Below are 21,701 nucleotides of genomic sequence, written 5' to 3' on the forward strand. Positions count from 1 at the left end.
AGGGCTCAGCAGTAGCAGTTCATCACACTTTAGTGATGCAATCAGTTTTATACAAAGTTCAACAATTAAATTTGTATTTATTGATATAATATATATATCATTTACATCATTTTGGGAGAACAATTAAAGCATTATGGTCTTCATTCTACTGAAAATTAACCCTCATTACTTTTATCATGCATCAAAGTTCCATGGGACATAACATTATAATTTACCAAACTGCTAGGATGCATTTTACTGTGAAAGTATGAACTAATAAATGGTGTATTTTCTTTCAATTTTGTCAAGTTTGTAACCTTCAAATAAATATACCTTAAAGAATAAAATAAATTACAAATATTAAATTGATATCAGTTTGACAAATAAAAAAAAAGTATGAGTATAAGCTTGTAAAAGTAAAACAATAAATGCTGTTTCTTCTTCTTCATTTGTTCTTCATGCTTCTTTGTTTATGCTTAATTTTCTTCTGTTAGTAAAACAGTTCAACTTTGAACCAACAACAGAACAAACCAAAAAAGTCATTGGTAAACTTCTAAATACCAACAAAATCAGTCTCATCCGAACACAAGTAATTTGTGAAATAAAAGCAATTTCAAATTCATCAAAGGATGCAACTAACCGGATGAAAACCCATCCTCTGAAACATTTTGACCTTTAAACTTTTAACGTGACTTGTCTGGCTTCCCAAAATACCCATGTACTGTAGGAGAACAAATACAGGCACAGAATGACAGATATTATTTATTATTTACGTTAACTTACTATATTACAGTGTAACCGTGTGCCGAAACACTACGATCACCTCGGGAAGCGAAGTGCAATCAAACAGGTTTGAAAATATTAGGGCTAATTTCTTAGCCCTATAAAAACTGTTATGCAAACCCGAAGGTTTCCATGAACATACAGACAATCGGAAACCACCAGACCCCATCACAAACAGAACTCTACAAACCACAGGTGTTGACTTTAAAGGCCAACAACTCGGGTGCAGAGTCTGCTGTGAAAGGAGCGGTAGCCTCCCCTGTCACAATCGCCCCCGTTTGAAATGAACTTCGTCCCGAAGTTCCAAACCGGGAGACCACTGTCCATCCCAAGTTCGCAGAATGGGAACAGCACGAAAATGTTCAGTGGTCATATTATGCCAATACCTGAACATATCATGCCGAGTCCCATCCCTGCTCGCAAGCGCCAGATGTTTACCGTGTGCCGAAACACTACGATCACCTCGGGAAGCGAAGTGCAATCAAACAGGATTGAAAATGTTAGGTTTCCATGAACATACAGACAATCGGAAACCACCAGACCCCATCACAAACAGAACTCTACAAACCACAGGTGTTGACTTTAAAGGCCAACAACTCGGGTGCAGAGTCTGCTGTGAAAGGAGCGGTAGCCTCCCCTGTCACACAGTATCACTGTAGAATTCTACTGCAACATTTATGTAACTACCTACACTCCCGCACATGTCTTCATTCAGATCAAACCAGAAAACAAACAATGCATTCTTTTCTGGTGTGACTATAATTTATCAGGAATTAAGATCTAAGAAATTAAAAGAGATGTAAGCTAGCGCTCTATAGCATGTAAAACAAGAGTAAGTTAATGAGATCGAGTTATGCAGAACATGATCTCCTAGCATTGAATTTCCACGCATTGAAATGAACGAGCGATGTTGATCATCCTTATTTCTCCTTTTATCATAAAGACAATAGTGCCATTAACAGGGAAAAAATGTAAACAGGATCTGAAGAAAAACAACAACAACAACAGATTGTGTTTCTGTGGTATTCATGAATCCTAAGCAAGTAAAGATTATGTGCAATACATCTTTGACATATTATACGTTATTTAGCGCGGTCGAGGTGAACAATGACTGTCTCGATCTGTGTAAAATGTCATATTTTGGTCAAACACGCAAATAACATTTATGTATCGATCGAATTCCTTTCAGGTACTTTTGACTTTGTTGTTGTTTTGACGATTGAACGAGCACACACACACATGCATGCAATCCACATATATGCAATCAAACACATAAGCTTCATATTTGGGCGTTTCAGGTTGACCGAAACTTCAAAGGAACTACAAAACACACGTCATGTACTCACTTTGTTGTTGTTTTGACATTGAACAGCACACACACATGCAATCAAACACATGACGTTTTTTTTTTTGAGTTCCTTTGAAGTTTCGGTCAACCTGAAAAGCCAAATTATAAAGTTTTGTCGGCCTCTGACGTCACATGACTCAAAGAAGGGAAATCCAATGTCCAATCGATACATATTAATTTAAACAAGCAGCAGCTTTCATTTGAATTTCAGAGAGAAGCTTAATGAAAGCATTCATGGATATATATTTTAAGCACACTGCAGGCTAATCTACCACAAACATTAGAAATGCAGTGAAATGGCCAGCGATCATCTTGAGATTTGTACTCGTTGAAACCGAAATACTTGAGAGTATATCTGATGAATAAGCTGGCTATAAATGCCTGTACTCTTCATGCATCTGTCACGTAGAGGGAGACACACTTATGATAATACCTGATGAATGAAGAGGTTGTTGAGGTGATGAGCCAAGCGCTTAGAGAAATTTGTGGAAAGTTTCTTGAATCGTTTCTGTTGGTCCTCCACCGCACGCATCTTGAGCATGGCTGTAGGGGCATCAAGATTAACACATCAGATGCAGCAAAGACATTTACTGCTTAGACTAGCTTCTCTGAAAACCAACATAATTATAATCCTATTTTTTTAAAATTTTCAATCTACTGTAATAGATTTGAATATAGAGTGACTCACATGGAACTTTACCCAGCATGCAGCACCCCCCCCCCTCAACCCCCTCCCACCTCCTTCCCCCAAATCCCAACCCCCTTCCAAATCGTTCGAAGATCCACAAGACAGCTATATATACGTGAGCCAACACACAAGTTACATACATGCCAAAACAAATTTAGAAAAAAATGCACACTCAAACAAGACAGTGTATGTATAAAAAGCTCACTGACACACACACTGACACACACACACACTTACACACACACACACTGACACACACACACACTGACACACACACACACACACACACACACACTGACACACACACACACACTGACACACACATAACTCAAAACAACCTTACAACACAACCCACCCCATTCCAAATGAACAAGAACGACTCACAAGGATGGATGTCAGCATTCATACACCCGTGGAGGGCCTGCGCGGCAGCAGTACACTCAAAAATCCCGTTGGGCGTCGTGAGATCTCCGTCCATTAGCGCCTGCATGTGCTTCAGATCTAGGTCCAACCGGCTCTGCAAAGGGAAGCGACCCTTAATTCATACACTGGTGTGTCTCTCACTTTTGAACTGAAGGGACAGTACGTTGCGCCACCCCCATCCCCCCCCCCCTCCCCCTCTTCCTGGTGTGTCTCTCACTTTTGAACTGAAGGGACAGTACGTTACGCCACACCCTCCCCCCCTCCCAGCATGCAGCCCCCCCCTCCCCCCCGTTTAAGACCTAAAAAACAAAAAATGGTCTTAAAATTGATGTTTTAAAATGGAGGTAATCTTCATAGAGTTTATTTATGAACAGAAAATATGACAATAATCTTAAAAGCGGGAGACGGAGGGTGTGCCTTAAAAGGAACAAATTAAATCATACACACACAGAAAATGTGAAACAATCTTTAAAGCGGGAGAGGGAGGGATTGGTGGGCTTTAAAGGGGGAAATTAAATCACTCACACACACACCAAACATCCCTACCGTATACTTCTTCTTCTTCTTCGTTCATGGGCTTAGACTCCCACGTTCACTCATGTTTTTAGCACGAGTGGATTTTTACGTGTATGACCGTTTTTACCCCGCCATTCAGGCAGCATACGCCGATTTCGGGGGAGGCATGCTGGGTATTTTCGTGTTTGTATAACCCACCGAACTCTGACATGGATTACAGGATCTTTTCCGTGCGCACTTGGTCTTGTGCTTGCGTGTACACACAAAGGGGGTTAAGTCACTAGCAGGTCTGCACATAAGTTGACCTGGGAGATCGGAAAAATCTCCACTCTTAACCCACCAGGCGGCAGCGACCGGGATTCGAACTCACGACCTCCCGATTAGGAGGCCGATGTCTTACCACCTCGCCACTGCGCCCGTCACCTTACGTATACAACTCCCTGCCCAAACTATAACCACACCCATCATGACCACCGTCTCTACCACCAATGTCAATAAGCAAGGGGAGGTTACCACAACACGCTCCATATCTTCTAGCAGTTTTTGGTGGTTGTTGTTTCGTTGAGTGACCACAGTGTCCTTGTCTCGCATCACTTCCATCTGTTCCTTCACATTCTGTCAGCAAAAATACACAATACAAATCAAATTCTGATACAATCTGAATGCACACCACAAAAAAAGAAGACAAAAGAAGAAGAAGAAAAAGAAAAGTAAAATCATAAAGGAAATGCTATACGACTCACCTTCACCCAAAGTAATATGAATCAGAAAAATATAATGTCACTGCTGCTCTAGCTCCATAGAAATATGGCACTGATTACTCAGGTGAGTCAACACAATGAACACACATGAATGACAAGAGTGTAAATGTGAATAAACCGCAATATTCCAATCCTGAATCATGCTTAATTTTTTTATTCTTTCGAGAGATGACCAAAACTAAAGTTAAAATGGATTTCTCAAAGTAAGTCTGTGACTGCATGTAACGATGCAACTCATTCCAAAACAGTATAGCTACAACCAAAACCCTCAGCTCCTCTACTTTACACATGTAAGATTTAGCAGAAATCCCACACTTCAAATGAATGCTGAAGAAAAGTGAGTAGCGGCATTTTACTTACAGCTAAAATATGATCGTAGGAGTTGAGTTTGTCCTCAATGTTCTCGGCCTCCTGTATCCCCTCATCCAGCAGTCGCATCAAGTTCAGCACCTGGTCCTCTGACCCCATGATGCTGTGGATGTTGGCCTGCAATCATCATCATGCAGGACTGGGTGGCCGAGTGGTAACGCACTTGCGCTCGGAAGCGAGAGGTTGCGAGTTTGACCCTGGGTCAGGGCGTTAGCAATTTTCTCCCCCCTTTCCTAACCTAGGTGGTGGGTTCAAGTGCTAGTCTTTCGGATGAGACGAAAAACCGAGGTCCCTTCGTGTACACTACATTGGGGTGTGCACGTTAAAGATCCCACGATTGACAAAAGGGTCTTTCCTGGCAAAATTGTATAGGCATAGATAAAAAATGTCCACCAAAATACCCGTGTGACTTGGAATAATAGGCCGTGAAAAGTAGGATATGCGCCGAAATGGCTGCGATCTGCTGGTCGATGTGAATGCGTGATGTAATGTGTACAAAATTCCATCTCACACGGCATAAATAGATCCCTGCGCCTTGAGTCCGAGTCTGGAGATACGCGCGCGATATAAAACTTCATATAATATAATCATCATCATCATCATTATCAGCATCATCCTCATTATCAGCATCATCATCATCACCATCCTCCTCCTCCTCAAACTCGTCCTCCTCCTCATCCTCATTTTCACCACCATTACCGTATTCAAGCCTGATTCTTTCAGCCAGATGAACCTGAATATATAGTTATTTCAAATAAACTGGACATGAATTTTATCTTTGTTTGCTACATTTGAATGATTCATTTTGAGAGAAATTCACAAAAAGCCATAACAAGCATATATTATCTTTCCAAAGAATAAAATCAAGCTTAACATTGGATTGGAACACTAGTAGCTTGTAAAAGGCATGTGCATGCCATGACAGAGAAGAAATTCAAGCAAGAATTAACACAGAAATCAAATCCCACAGTACCACACTAACTATGAGTAGTTTAAACAAAAACAAAGGAAACCTCACCCCATCCAGAACAGACAGCTGTTTGGACAGCTGCTCAGCAAAGAGCTCAGCGTTGCTCATGGCAACGTGACACTCCGACATCAGGAGTTCAAGGTCAGACTCTTCTTTTGCGGACAGGGCCTGGTAATCCTCACCCGCTATCGACAGGTCATCCACTGACTGTGACTTTTGGTTCAGTGCTTTTGGGTCTGTCACATCTGCATAAATACATCACATTTTTCATATTTTATTTTAACCAGGGATGCAGGGGTTGACACCACATGCCACGAATGCCTAAGAATAGGATTAGTCTTTGAATGTTTTAACTTATTTAAATCTAAAATGCTGTGTTGTATATTCTTTCCAGACAGTGTTTTTTCTTCAATGGGCATGCAGCGGTTTTTTTACGCTGAGTAATGTGTTTTAGCCCATCATGTACTGCATGCCAGGATAATAGACAATGTTCGTAAACAACTTTTGCTGCGGAATAAAAGAGGGCAAGCAAACCCGTGTGACAAAATAGGCCAATCACTAGCGAGCGCCGTGTTGCTACACGTTGTCGCGAGCACATGTAAGTCAACGCTATTTTGTCACGCGGGTTGGTTTGCCCTCTTTTTTTCCGCAGCAAAGGGTTTTTCCGTAATTCGTCTTTAAAGCAAGCAAAACCTAGATTACAGTTTTGAATTCCTGTATGAATTCAATAGTCTTTGTCTTCCTAAATCGAATGTGTGCCATGCACCAACACTGTAAACGATAACCAACACTGTAAACGATAAAGATGAACAGAATCAAAATCTGACAAAGAAGAAATGCCAGGCCGTATAACAGTTCACCGAATCAAATTCATGTAATTAATTTACATAGTTATAAAGCATTTTTGAGCAAATCATTGCAGATGTATCTAAATTACAGCACAGCAAATTAATGTCCCTTGAACTCTTATAAGGTCAGATTCTTCAGAAAACTTCTCCAAAATGGCTCATTTAATCATTCATGGACAAGTGGATGATGAGTCTTTAACTCATTGTCTCCCAGGTACGGATATATCCGTACCCACTCATATGGCTCTAACTGACCAGGTACGGATATATCCGTTCAGACTGTTAGCTTCAGTCGCTTCCTGTAACGTCCATCTAACGTCTGCATTCCAGCGTGTTGATACACTGTTACTACACAGTTACTACAATTCTGAGTGACCTGCTGCAGCACAGCTTGTCTCGGCTAAAAAAAACTTGGTCAACATAGGTGGGGTAGAAAGTGTTAAACTGTATTACATTTCTGTCAAAATGTCTTCCAGCACATGAATTAGCAAAGCCAACACACAGTAATATTCTCTAGTGATGTAACTTACCCTCAAGCAGTTTGTCTGGGACATTCACAAAGTCCGGTTTTTGGATGAGAAATCTTTGACTCAACTGAAAAGAAAAAGAAATCAAATTGAAGCGAGAATAGGAATTAACATACTATATAATTATGCACTACATGTATACTCAAAGTCAAACAAACAAATGCACACACATGCACATTAACACAAGCATTAGGACAACACACACACAAACTCCCACAAAAAAGATTTCTGTAGGAACAAAAAAACTTCAGCAAATAATCCCTTACCTTGAACAGAAGCAGTGTATGGTTTTAACAACAACAATAACAAGTTTGGCAGAGCTAAAAGAACATAAACTGCACATGATGTCCATGTGTACCCGCTGCAAGCAGCACCTCCTGAATACAAAATTAACAATTTTTTCTGGCTGACAGAGTTATCGATATAATCAACTGCATATACAATCTTTTAAAAAAAAAGAATCTTCGTAATTGCAAATTTCATTGAAGAATCATTTGTGACCCTCCACCACGGAATGAGTCGCATGTCACCTTTGCATGATTTTCATATTTTTACATTTTCCTAAAGAGTTTTTTATGCTCTGTCCAGTGGTGAAACGAGCGAACACTGTTTGAGTTATAAGCCTGTGACTAAGGTGACCCTCCCACTGTTACCAGACACTCCATGGACTTATATTAAGCCTAGCGCAGAACTGCGCGAGGTGACATGCGACTCATTTCGTGGTGGAGGGTCACATATGATCTGATAAACAAAGGGAAGTAAGCGCTCAAAATGCATACATGTGCAGTAGAGCTAGCAAGAGTTATGCATTTAGAGCGCTTACTTCCCTTTAAATAGTGTTCTCTGCCTCATTAGTTTAAGATTCTAAAAAACATAATCAAAAATAAACTGAACAACATTTAAAAGAAGTTTTCTTTTCTGAAGTAAAACAATCACAAAATTACCCTCCAGAGATTGGCTATGAAGTTTTCTTTTTCTTCAACTTTCATAGCAGTCCATTTGTAGGCTTTCTCGAAATGAAGGTCAAACTCGGTTGTTTCCTGTAACAACAAGTGTGGGAATCATCATCATACATGACAGATCAATATTCATACATGTATTCATTAGCAGAAATTCTTCCGGATTGATCTTCATGTATGAACAGAATTTCATCCATTCATAAAAAAAATGACTTGTTATACATTGACATTGATAGTTTTATTCTTCTTCTTCTTCGTCGTTCGCCAGATAGTTTTATTATAAGAACCTTTTCTAATTCCTATTAACTCGATGTTCTGTAACTATATTTATACATAAATGCATATTGTAATGCAGTATGCATTGATAGAGGATCTTTTAGTAGCAGTGTTTAAATGTCGAAGCTGCTTTTCCCAGTTTTACCTAAGATACCGACTGTATATTGTGTTATTGTATTTGTCAGACTTGATTGTACCAAGTCCCTACACATGTTGTAATGCGCTTGGAGCCAAATATTTTTGTCTTTTGTAAGGGATAGGCGCAATATGAATACACCTTATTATTATTATCATTATTATTATAATCCTTTCATTAATGTACTACATACATACAAACCTGACTCTATCCTTAATATTCACTGACATGTTCTATTAGTCTACTATGTGAAATGCACAATATCACCAAATGTTTATAACAGTTTGTCTGCCTACAACAAAAGAATACAAACAACGCATGACATATTTCTTGCATGTTACTTTGTATCATACAAATGTTACAAGATTTATCTTTACTGATAGTGATAAGCACATTTGTATTCTTAACATGATAAGGCAGTTTGCCAAAGTGTATTTTCTTTTCAAATACACTTGTTTTCAGCTTCTGGGGGGTGGGGAGATAAGCTCAGTCAGCTTTTAGCGGCACAGCTTAAAACCAGTTTATCAGTGTGCCGGTTAATCGATGCTCACATTCAGCGAGGGATTTATATCCCAGAGTCAACTTTGTGCACTCTCCTCGGTTGCTAACACCCCCATGTGCATGCGCATGATTTAGATCCCAAGTTTACAGCGAAAGTCTCAGGGCTTGGAAACATGACTACATGCTTGAAAAAAAATAAAAAAATTGCACGGGTAGCGCAGTGCTGTATATGGTGGATCACTTTCCCCATTGGGATTGCAGCTCAACTGTCCACGAGGCTAACATCACAGGACTATAATGATGTATAATCCTTATTCCCAGCTCCCCCTTTTTGTTGTTGAATTTTATGTGGCCAGAAGAGTTTTCTCATTTAGGCAACATGTTTGCATAGATGCAGGGAAATAAGAATGACCAGTTTTTGCCTGACTTCACAAGATAACCCTTTGTAAGGTCCAATAAAAGTTACACACACATACACAAAAAAGCACCCTCGGGTGTGTTTGTTTGTTTGTTTGTTTGCTTAACGCCCAGCCGACCACGAAGGGCCATATCAGGGTAGTGCTGCTTTGACATGCGCCACACACAAGACAGAAGTCGCAGCACAGGCTTCATGTCTCACCCAGTCACATTATTCTGACACCGGACCAACCAGTCCTAGCACTAACCCCATAATGCCAGACGCCAGGCGGAGCAGCCACTAGATTGCCAATTTTAAAGTCTTAGGTATGACCCGGCCGGGGTTCGAACCCACGACCTCCCGATCACGGGGCGGACGCCTTACCACTAGGCCAACCGTGCCGGTCCTCAGGTGTGGCAAGCAATAATAAGGTGATGGTTCTAAAGCCAGTCGGCAGCGTGTTGTCACTTAAATTGCGTTGCTTTGACTGGCTTGCCAAACTTCAGGGACACTCTACCCCACTGCTTGAAAATCCTCAACATTTCTCAACATTTCCCTTTTGCTCGTACCTTTTCAGCAGATTTTCCGTCGACACACCTGAGGTCTCTAAGTAGCCATGACAGTTTCTTTTTGTGCACATCGCCCCTGTCCCCCTTTTTCACCTGGTACAGGTGTGCCGTTACAGGAGTCTCTGATGTGTTCACTGCAACAATAACAAATAGATTTTTTTTAAATAAACAAATGATGCATACAGAAATCAATACATAATATTTATATAAACCGATAAATAGATAAAGAAAGACATAGATTTAATTTTAAGATAGATAAATGAAATTAATAATGTGAAACATGATGGCATCCAAAACTGCATGATTGTGGCAATGTGTGTGTGCATGTGTGTTTTACTGCCTTCTCTTTGGTAGAGCTATAAGTCGGGTAAAAGTGGTATGGGTTTTAGCCTTGTCACAGGATTATTGTATTAATTTCAGCCTAGCTCAACCCAGATGTACGCTAGATGTACTTACAAACAGCACAGAGGTAGCTGTGTTTGCGCTTGCGAGGGACCTTGAAGACCTGCACCATCGCGATCAGTCGCTCATCGCTCGGAAGGAACAGCTCCTGCTGCAACTGGTGCTTCACATTAGCCATCATCTTTGTCTGAAAATCAAGAAGTTATCATCATCATCATCATCACCATCAGCATCATTATCATCATCATCATCAGCGTTGAAACTCCACAAAATGGGGCACTGGCCTTTGACTAGTACTTCTCATAATTTGCTAGCCAGAGAGCAAATTTTAGTATTTTTACTATGCAAACCAACCATTTGTTTCAGCCACTTTACTCGCATTTGGCAAGAAGATTAATATTTCTATTCAGCATTAACATAATTCTACATGGCGAGTAAAATACTCGCCACTTTCAGCCCTGATCATTATCATCATCATCATCATCATCATCATCAAAAGCATCATCATCATTAACAATAACAGCATCACCGTAATTATTTCTCCATTAAAAAAGGGCAGGACAGGAAAATATTATGAGGAAAAATACTGGCATCCCAACATTTCGTAACTGGTTCCATATATGTATACTGTACAACAAGTCCTCAAGCCAGCGCCACCACAGCAAGAAGGAGAGAGAGAGAGAGAGAGAGAGAGAGAGAGAGAGAGAGAGAGAGACGTCATCCAAATCAAAACTAAGAAGCATCAACTTAGGCTTCTTTGCACCATAAATTGATCTCCCCTACATCAAACTTACATTATTTCGTTCACTTCAAGGCGTAGCAGTCATAATTGACGCTTACGTTTACAGTAAACAAACTATCCGATAACATGTAGGCTATCTCTGCAGTAGCTGTCTGCTAGAAATCTCATTTCCGGGGTGCACCTCCTCTAGCGCATGCGCAAATCTACATTTCCGGGCAATCATTTTCCGGTCTGGCCGGTTGCCTGGCGCAGGTAAACAAAAGGGGGAAGCATCCCGTCACAGTTCTACCAAACTGATTCGCAAAGTACTGTGTCAGCTGATTCATGAAAGTGGCGCAAGACATAGCGAAGCAGGCATGCATGCTTCTCTCTAGCTAACAGTAGTGTAACTGTGCGCTTGGCGCAGCCAGATTTCCCCCAGAGGAGACAAAACAAGCACCTGCCGAACTGTTAACTGTTTCACGGTTCACCGAAAGTTGAAAACATTTTTGCCTCCGGACCATGGCCACGGGACACGTTCTGCCCGGGTTTGGCGACCCGATTTCTCAGCTGCGGCGGGTCCAATCAGCCGGGTACCCACTGGACAAGAACACTTTGCTGGAGATCGCCCAGAAGACGAGGCTTCACCGCGAGGAGTTGGAGAATATCCGAACAAACGCTCGTCGACTGTGGCAATACCCCCAGGGCCACCAGACCACCTACGATCGTTTCTATTCTGAGAGGCCGGCAGACGAGATGATCGGACTTCGGCCCACAGAACAGACCAGGAGGAACAGACCCCACCCGACACCGTGAGTGTATACTATTTGTTTTTATTTTTATTTGTCTTCTGAGGGGGGTCTTCTTATCTTTAAAGAAATTAAATAAATAATAATTACATCTTTATGTGTGTGTGTGTGTGTGTGTGTGTGTGTGTGTGTGTGTGTGTGTGTGTGTGTGTGTGTGTGTGTGTGTGTGTGTGTGTGTGTGTGTGTGTGTGTGTGTGTGTGTTTACTTTGGAAGTTTGTAGTCTACTTATTACATGTATTTATTTATTTGCTTATTTATTTTGGTATGCTTTTTTTAAAGTCGATTTTTGCTTTGCTTTTATGTAAAAAAAAAGAAGGTTTTAACCTGTATGTTTCCCTCAGTGTGTATGTGTTTCAAACAAAGACATCATATATATATGTCAGTGTGTCATTGTGTGTACGTGTAACTCTTGAGCATCTGTAATAACTAATTATAATATCAATTGATCACTCTCTCTGTGGTCAGCTTTTAATTACTGTACAAGAGTGCATGGCACAATTATTTAAAGGGGTGTCGAGAATTGTTAAAAGTTTGTAGAGCCACTGCCATCCTTCAGCAAACACTTTCTGGTGAATTTGACATCAAGAAAATAATCTAAGGGACGTTTGCTGAACAGTCAAATGAGACACACCTGCGGAAACTATAAAAATTAGTACAACAGCACGTAGGATAATGCAAATTACTTCATCCCGGAAACACCTTCTGGTGAATTTGACATCAAGAAATCTAAGGGACGTTTGCTCAACAGTAAAATGAGACACACCTGCGGAAACTATAAAAATGAGTACAACAGTACGTAGTATAACGCAGATTTAGTTCATCCTGGAACCAACTTTGTTGAGGTTTAGTGCGTTGTGGGACCCCTGTTACGATGCAAGTAGTTTTTTTCGGCTTCTAGTTTGAATAAGACACAGGGACACGCCACACTGAAGAGGAGCCCTGAATGATTTTCTAGAAAACATTCCATAACAATACAATAATCTTTATTCATCTCTAAAAGAGAAATTACAAGCTTGACTGTGTGTCTGTAAAATCAATCAATTAATCAATCAATCAACCAATCAATCAATCAATCAATCGAACTGCAATGAATAATTACAAAAATGCGAATAGCGAAACTGGCTTGACTCTCCGGCGCCAGAGACCTGGGCCGAGATGCACAAGAAAGTTACCAACCGGGTTGGAAACCAGCCGCGGTGTTTGGATTGGTTAAAATTGAGATGTGTTGTGAATTCAACGAATCAGAGCCCGCGGTTTGTTCTCTCCTATTTGGGTGGCACCCACTTTTGATTTGTGCACCTCAACCCTTTTTTTTTTTTTTTTTTTTTTTTTTTGCCTCAGTTGCATGCAGTCCGCTTCAAGCTGAAAAATAAATGAAAAGAATGAAACCCTAATTTTTTTTTCTTCCTTTTCTCTTCTTTCTTTCTTTCTCTCTACAGCTGAGCGTCCTTCTTCATTGGCGTTTTATAAATTTATCAATTGTATGTGGTTTTCTACAATGGACAAAATCTTGCATCTTTAATGTTGGTTATTGTCTTACATATGTCTGTGTTTGGGTTGACTTAGGTGTTGTTTGTGGCGGTGTCATGATGGAGTTAACATAGTAACAATCACCTCAGCCCTCATTTCTCATCATTCTGTTTTCCAGTGCTATCAAAGATGCATACATCTGGCAGATGAGACCAGTTCTATTTGGCAGGAAGCAAAATGAGGAGAGAAAAAACGATGCAGAAAGAAAGAATAAAAAATAAATTAAAAAAGAAAGAAAGAAAGACATCACCAGTCTATCGGTTTTGGATTTGTGATCATTCATAAACTAGTCACACAAACTAGTCACATGAACTAGTCACAAACTAGTCACATAAACTAGTCACATAAACTAGTCACATAAACTAGTCACACAAACTAGTCACATAAACTAGTCACACAAACTAGTCACATAAACTAGTCACACAAACTAGTCACATAAACTAGTCACACAAACTAGTCACATAAACTAGTCACATAAACTAGTCACACAAACTAGTCACATAAACTAGTCGCACAAACTAGTCACACAAACTAGTCACATAAACTAGTCACACAAACTAGTCACATAAACTAGTCACACAAACTATGCAGTATAAGTAGTGTTTCATTTAGCCTTCCCTTCTCAACATTTTTCTTTGGTTTAAACAATTTTATTCAGCAAAATTACATACAACAGAGCCGCATACAATCAATTAATAAATGGAGCACAACAAGCAAAGCTTATTTATAAACGTGCTCTTAAAAGCAATATGATATTTGGTTTTGCGGACGATACGGGGAACTGTAGAAGGGAAAACGAAGGAGAAAAAATCGACAAGCAAAAACATTTTTCTTTCAACTTGAAACATAACTGTTTTCCTGTCAAACTGGGTCATTGAGCGACAAAACTTAACAGTGCTTGAATCCAACATTCACTAAGTCTTCTGCACACATGCTTTCTTTGATGTCCAGAATGGTTTGGGGATAAGCAGAAAGACTGGTTAAACGCATAACACTCTGTCTGTATTCTTGTGACCATATGTCACACATCATACACTGGCAAGTTTTGACACGGCCAGATTAACTCGGTCTGTGATTGTTGGCTCAACGCTTTTATACCTGCAGCATTTCCCCTGGGCTCCGCACTAAATGCAATTACACTAATCCTCTAACGAACCGTGCCTGGCTGTTCAGACCCCACAACCACATACATGTAGAAAAAGATTGTATACATTTAGTATGTAGATACTGACACTACAGTAATGTTTTTTTGTGTGTGGAATGTTTAAGTAAACTCTGTCTTTCAAGCTTGTCTTATAAAGACATGCATGAAACTGCAGTTGAGTCATTTCTATTGAAAAGTGAAAATTCAAGAAAAGAGGCAAAAGTAACACAAAGAAATCATATTGTATATTTTAATAGCATCACTAATTGGCTTTAGAAATACAAAACGTGTATTGAATAACAATTAGTAGTTACAATTGTCATGCAGTGACTGCAACAAAATTAGAAGAAAAAAAAGGTCATAAAAGGGGTGTTCAACCATATGCTTTTCAGAGGTCAGCAATAAGGGGGAGCTAGGGTAGAGAGGGAAGAGGGGCGGGTGGGGGGCTTTTTCTTGTCTGACAAGTAAAATACTGAACTTGTTCATCTCTTCCAGCTAGCTACACACATATATAGGGCTTAGTACTGTTTGTAGTACAGTGGAACCTGTGATCTGAGACCCTTTGAGGAGAGGACACCTCCCAATAAAGAAAAGAACACTTTCTTTTAGCCCTAAGTTACTGCCTAAGTCTTTTCTCTTGACCAAAAAAATACCTGTCATGAAAGGCCACGTGCGATGTTCACAGGGGTGCTTTTGGCTGGTCTCAAGGGTGTCCTTTCATCTCAGGTACCACTGTTTATGTGGGGAGGGGGGTGTCTGGATTTGGGAAACCCCTATCCTTAACCAGGCAAATGTATTTTTTCATCAAGGAGCGATCAAGAGGATTTCAAATGCTAAATTTCGACAGAATTAAGAGGAATTTACTTTTTATATTTAGTCAAGTTTTGACTAAATATTTTAACATCGAGGGGGAATCGAAACGAGGGTCGTGGTGTATGTGCGTGCGTGTGTGCGTGCGTGTGTGTGTGTGTGTGTGTGTGTGTGTGTGTAGAGTGATTCAGACTAAACTACCGGACCGATCTTTATGAAATTTGACATGAGAGTTCCTGGGTATGAAATCCCCGAACGTTTGTTTCATTTTTTTGATAAATGTCTTTGATGACGTCATATCCGGCTTTTCGTGAAAGTTGAGGCGGCACTGTCACGCCCTCATTTTTCAACCAAATTGGTTCAAATTTTGGTCAAGTAATCTTCGACGAAGCCCGGGGTTCGGTATTGCATTTCAGCTTGGTGGCTTAAAAATTAATTAATGACTTTGGTCATTAAAAATCGGAAAATTGTAAAAAAAATAAAAATTTATAAAACTATCCAAATTTACGTTTATGTTATTCTCCATCATTTGCTGATTCCAAAAACATATAAATATGTTATATTCGGATTAAAAACAAGCTCTGAAAATTAAATATATAAAAATTATTATCAAAATTAAATTGTCCAAATCAATTTAAAAACACGTTCATCTTATTCCTTGTCGGTTCCTGATTCCAAAAACATATAGATATGATATGTTTGGATTAAAAACACGCTCAGAAAGTTAAAACAAAGAGAGGTGCAGAAAAGCGTGCTATCCTTCTTAGCGCAACTACTACCCCGCTCTTCTTGTCAATTTCACTGCCTTTGCCATGAGCGGTGGCCTGACGATGCTACGAGTAAAATGGCATTGCGTTCAGTTTCATTCAATCAATGAGTCTTATATCGCGCATATTCCGTGGGTACAGTTCTAGGCGCTCTGCAGTGATGCCGTGTGAGATGAAATTTTATACGGCCAGTAGATTGCAGCCATTTCGGCGCATATTTACCTTTCACGGCCTATTATTCCAAGTGACACGGGTATGGGTAGACAATTATTAACTGTGCCTAAGCAATTTTGCCAGGAAAGACCCTTTTGTCAATCGTGGGATCTTTAACGTGCACACCCAATGTAGTGTACACGGGGGGAGGTTCGGACACCGAAGAGAGTCTGCACACAAAGTTGACTCTGTGAAATAAATTTCCGCCGAACCTGGGATCGAACTCACGCTGACAGCGGCCAACTGAATACAAATCCAGCGCGCTACCAACTGAGCTATATCCCCGCCCCATTCTGTGAGTTCGACAGCTACTTGACTAAATATTGTATTTTCGCCTTACGCGACTTGTTTATTCTTCTTCTTTTCGCCATCACAGCCCGTCTAATCTATCACACTACAGACGTTCGATAGGGCTAGCGCATGCCACCAAGACCTCAATTAATCTTCTTACCCCGTGGCCAGACCACAGAAATGTGGTGATCGAGCTCACAATAGCCGTCCTGCCTGCAGTTAATGGATGACCTAGCTATACAGTGGATCCTCCCTTTTAAAACCAACCCATTTAAGAATTCCTCCCTTCTAAGGCCTTGCATTCCAGATGTTCTGTGCATAATCTCTGTACATGTACCTTTTTTTCAAGACTCCCTCCTTTTTAAGACCTCATTTTCGAAGATTCTTCAAAGTCTTGAAACGAGGGTTCTACTGTGGTATATTGAGTGTTCCCAGCAGAACCGTCGTGAATAGCAAGGAAGTACGTCGTTGGGGTCAGACGAGTTGAACGATACAACGGAATCCCTCCTGTAAGGCCTCTATATTTCAGCCCCCCCCCCCCCCCCCCCCCCCCCCCGCCGTTCCTTTTCAGACCTTTCTTGTTCATATTGTCCGTTCATATTTTCTGTTCATATTTTCTGTTCATTCATATTTTCTGTTCATTCATATTTTCTGTTCATATTTTCTGTTCATAAAATCCGTACATTTATTTCTATTTGCATGCAGACTGCCTCCGCTTATAAGACCTGATTAACTTGTGAGGGGGTTCCACTGTTTATCAAAAGCATTGCAGTCGATTTTAGACTTTTCATATAACGTCTCCTCCAATGCAGTTTGAATGGACACACGCTCGCACACATGCATTTTATGCAGTTCTCATCATATTATTTTTTTTTTAATTTATTTTTTTTAAATACCTAAAACATGAGCACACAACAGTTTTCTCTTTAGAAATCGTGTTGATCAATGACTTATGTATTTGGTGTTTGGTTTTTGTTTTGTTTTGTTTAGCTGCAACTCCCCTTTTAAGAAACCTCGTTTTATGACAGCCCCCCTTTCGATACCTTAGGCCAAAAAAAAAAGGTCTGTTTACGGTAACATAGGCCAAAAAAATAGGGTCGGTAGGTCGGGTTTTTATTTTAATTTTTTTTTCTCCAAAAAACCATATTTTTACATTATTTTTTTGTTTTGTTTTGTTTTTGTTTTTCCAAATGCCCAAAAAAACTCTAGGGTCGCGCGAAAAAAATAGGGTCGGTCGGGTTACCGTAAACAGACTATTTTTTTTTTTTGCCTTATGTTTTCAGATTTTTTGTTCATATGTAATGTCTGTAATTTCAACCCAATTTTAAGACTCCCTCCGTTCTAAGACCTGATTTAGCCCCCCCCCCCCCCCCAAGATTGTTTAAGGGTTTTTAAGGGCAGTTCCGGTGTCCCGGTCCCGATGTGAAGCTAAACTAATCGTACAGATTGTCTTACAGGGGCGGTTCGGCTGTGATGTGAAAGTGATGGTACTGATGAATATCTTTGTGTGACAGTGTTTTCCTGACCAACCGTCTTCACTATGTTCCTGGCTACCACAACGCTGACACATCAATCAAGAGAGAGGCATACAGAGGTTGGTTGGTTGTTGGATTTTGTTTCTTTCACGTCCCTTTTACTGATATGGCTATGTAGGACCGATGAAAGTTTGTTTCGTTACTCTGTTCACACGGCAGCCTCTGTGTTTGAAACTATGTAATTACGTTTGGGTCTATCCCTGTAGAATGAAGGCTCACGTCGTTCGCGTGTGTATGTGTGTGTGTGCGTGTGTGTGTGTGTGTGTGTGCGCGAGTGTGTGTGTGTGCGTGCGCGTGCGTGCGTGCGTGTATGTGTGTGTGTGCGCGCGTGCGTGTGCGTGTGCATGTGTGTGTGTGTGTGTGTGTGTGTGTGTGTGTGTGTGTGTGTGTGTGTGTGTGTGCGCGCACGCGCGAGTATTATTTTGTTAATTTGTTTTTATGGATTCATTGATTGATTGATTTTGCTGGACGAGAGTTGGGATGGACAGAGGTTTGCTTTCCTTCTCCGTCTCAAGTCATAATGTCTGTTGTGTTCTGCAATTCGTTGTTGCCCGCTAGTAGGCTAAAATAACTCTAGTGTAACCATGCTGTGCAGTGGACGCCAGCCTTCCCCAAGAACAGAGGAGTCACCGGCTGTCTGTACGCAACAAGTACATCGGTCGCGTTGATGAGTCCTCCGTCAGCCCCTACAAAGATCCCTTCGTGAGTTCTCTGGAATAAAAAGCAGGGTGGGACCTACTATTTGAGGTTTGAAGGGGGGGGGGGGGGGGCCGTATAGCTCGCTCAGGTGGTAGAGACCTGGACTTTTCATCCAAGGGTCGCGGGTTCGAATCCGGGCCGGAACGGACACGAGTCTACCTTATGTGCAGACCTAGAGAAGGTATCCATGTTCCACCCCCGTGTCACCACAGTGGCACGTAAGTGCAGCTGGTTGATACCACCTAGGTACGCATACACTTGTGTATCTCATTTGAAAGCCGGGGAAAAACCCGGGAACATGCCCCTAAATGGCTTCGCCGCGAAAGCGTAACACTTGCATTTCTCTATAGTGTATGAGAGGGAGGGGCTTCCAAAGTGAGGCAGGTGGAGTTGGTGTGGAAAAGCATGACGGGAGAGGGTCGGGAGTTGGAGGGGGGGGGGGGGTCCGGGAGGGGTCCGGAACCCAAGGCCAACCTCCCCCTTGAAATGTAGCCCTAAAAAAGAATCTAATTTGGTGTCCCCAATCAAAGTTATCTCCCTTACCGTGTCACGCCACCGGAGGTCTGCCCAGACTCTAAATGGGATAAGAATAGCCTATCTTTCAATCTGGACACAGATGAAAAATCAACAGCCTTGCTGCTTTATGTCTCCTGTGCGGAGTAGAACTTACTTGCAAAACACATTTCTCGGATATCCAGTATTTATGATCATGCTCTTCCTCTTCTCTCTCTCTCTCTCTCTCTCTCTCTCTCTCTCTCTCTCTCTCTCTCTCTCTCTCTCTCTCTCTCTCTCTCTCTCTCTCTCTCTCTAGCCAATAGGAAGTAGAACAGTGTAAAAGAATCAGAATATTGAGAGTCACGTCTCTCTCGTCATTCTCTTTCTCTCTCTATTTCTCTTTCTCCCCCTGTCTTTCTCGCTCTCTCACTCTCTATCTCTCTCTCTCTCTCTCTCTTGTCATTCTCTCTCTCTCTCTCTCTCTCTCTCTCTCTCTCTCTCTTTTTATCTCTCTCTCATGGCTTTTTCGTCGGTTGGGTAACAATTCTCTGGGTTTGGCCAAATGTGCAGGGTCTGAAGCAACAGCTGGATGGTCGGTCAGCTCAGGCCGCTGAGGCTTGGCTCAAACTTGCTGACGATGAAGGTAACTAAGCCCAGATTACATGCATGAACTACGGACTTTTATGTTTTAATTTCTACAAACAGAAAAAAATGTTAAATTACAGAAAGATGCTAAGACAAATTGAACGGAAGGTAGAGAGAGATGATAAGACAGATAGAACGGAAGGTAGAGAAAGATGCCAAGACAGATAGAACGGAAGGTAGAGAGAGATGCCAAGACAGATAGAACGGAAGGTAGAGAGAGATGCTAAGACAGATAGAACGGAAGGTAGAGAGAGATGCTAAGACAGATAGAACGGAAGGTAGAGAAAGATGCTAAGACAGATAGAACGGAAGGTAGAGAGAGATGCCAAGACAGATAGAACGGAAGGTAGAGAGAGATGCCAAGACAGATAGAACGGAAGGTAGAGAAAGATGATAAGACAGATAGAACGGAAGGTAGAGAGAGATGCCAAGACAGATAGAACGGAAGGTAGAGAAAGATGCTAAGACAGATAGAACGGAAGGTAGAGAGAGATGCTAAGACAGATAGAACGGAAGGTAGAGAAAGATGCTAAGACAGATAGAACGGAAGGTAGAGAGAGATGCCAAGACAAATAGAACGGAAGGTCGAGAGAGATGCCAAGACAGATAGAACGGAAGGTAGAGAAAGATGATAAGACAGATAGAACGGAAGGTAGAGAGAGATGCTAAGACAGATAGAACGGAAGGTAGAGAGAGATGCTAAGACAGATAGAACGGAAGGTAGAGAGAGATGATAAGACAGATAGAACGGAAGGTAGAGAGAGATGCCAAGACAGATAGAACGGAAGGTAGAGAAAGATGATAAGACAGATAGAACGGAAGGTAGAGAGAGATGCCAAGACAGATAGAACGGAAGGTAGAGAAAGATGATAAGACAGATAGAACGGAAGGTAGAGAAAGATGCCAAGACAGATAGAACGGAAGGTAGAGAAAGATGCCAAGACAGATAGAACGGAAGGTAGAGAAAGATGCTAAGACAGATAGAACGGAAGGTAGAGAGAGATGCCAAGACAGATAGAACGGAAGGTAGAGAAAGATGATAAGACAGATAGAACGGAAGGTAGAGAGAGATGATAAGACAGATAGAACGGAAGGTAGAGAAAGATGCCAAGACAGATAGAACGGAAGGTAGAGAGAGATGATAAGACAGATAGAACGGAAGGTAGAGAAAGATGATAAGACAGATAGAACGGAAGGTAGAGAAAGATGCCAAGACAGATAGAACGGAAGGTAGAGAGAGATGCTAAGACAGATAGAACGGAAGGTAGAGAGAGATGATAAGACAGATAGAACGGAAGGTAGAGAAAGATGATAAGACAGATAGAACGGAAGGTAGAGAGAGATGATAAGACAGATAGAACGGAAGGTAGAGAGAGATGCCAAGACAGATAGAACGGAAGGTAGAGAGAGATGATAAGACAGATAGAACGGAAGGTAGAGAGAGATGCTAAGACAGATAGAACGGAAGGTAGAGAGAGATGATAAGACAGATAGAACGGAAGGTAGAGAGAGATGCTAAGACAGATAGAACGGAAGGTAGAGAGAGATGCCAAGACAGATAGAACGGAAGGTAGAGAGAGATGCCAAGA

General features: G+C 41.1%; 2 protein-coding genes across 4 annotated transcripts in view; one reads left to right on the forward strand and one right to left on the reverse strand.

The window, feature by feature from the left end:
* Positions 1 to 11,370, reverse strand: part of LOC138969494 (exocyst complex component 1-like) — a 44,077-nt gene extending 32,707 nt beyond the window's left edge. For all 3 annotated transcript variants that reach the window (XM_070342298.1, XM_070342299.1, XM_070342297.1), the window contains exons 1-10: positions 11,247 to 11,370; positions 10,507 to 10,639; positions 10,051 to 10,184; positions 8,157 to 8,252; positions 7,216 to 7,279; positions 5,886 to 6,082; positions 4,859 to 4,984; positions 4,251 to 4,352; positions 3,183 to 3,315; positions 2,544 to 2,653 (exon numbers count right to left, since the gene is read on the reverse strand). In XM_070342298.1, coding sequence (XP_070198399.1) covers positions 2,544 to 2,653; positions 3,183 to 3,315; positions 4,251 to 4,352; positions 4,859 to 4,984; positions 5,886 to 6,082; positions 7,216 to 7,279; positions 8,157 to 8,252; positions 10,051 to 10,184; positions 10,507 to 10,633 — 1,089 coding nt within the window. In that variant the 5' untranslated portion in view covers positions 10,634 to 10,639; positions 11,247 to 11,370. The remainder of the gene's footprint in view (positions 1 to 2,543; positions 2,654 to 3,182; positions 3,316 to 4,250; positions 4,353 to 4,858; positions 4,985 to 5,885; positions 6,083 to 7,215; positions 7,280 to 8,156; positions 8,253 to 10,050; positions 10,185 to 10,506; positions 10,640 to 11,246) is intronic.
* Positions 11,371 to 11,421: 51 nt separating this feature from the next.
* The window catches only part of LOC138969492 (uncharacterized), a 15,634-nt gene continuing 5,354 nt past the window's right edge, over positions 11,422 to 21,701 (forward strand). The window contains exons 1-4 of the mRNA XM_070342295.1: positions 11,422 to 11,985; positions 18,253 to 18,332; positions 18,869 to 18,975; positions 20,038 to 20,110. Coding sequence (XP_070198396.1) covers positions 11,696 to 11,985; positions 18,253 to 18,332; positions 18,869 to 18,975; positions 20,038 to 20,110 — 550 coding nt within the window. The 5' untranslated portion in view covers positions 11,422 to 11,695. The remainder of the gene's footprint in view (positions 11,986 to 18,252; positions 18,333 to 18,868; positions 18,976 to 20,037; positions 20,111 to 21,701) is intronic.

Source organism: Littorina saxatilis, linkage group LG6 (genome assembly GCF_037325665.1).
Source record: "Littorina saxatilis isolate snail1 linkage group LG6, US_GU_Lsax_2.0, whole genome shotgun sequence".
Taxonomy (NCBI): Eukaryota; Metazoa; Mollusca; class Gastropoda; order Littorinimorpha; family Littorinidae; genus Littorina; species Littorina saxatilis.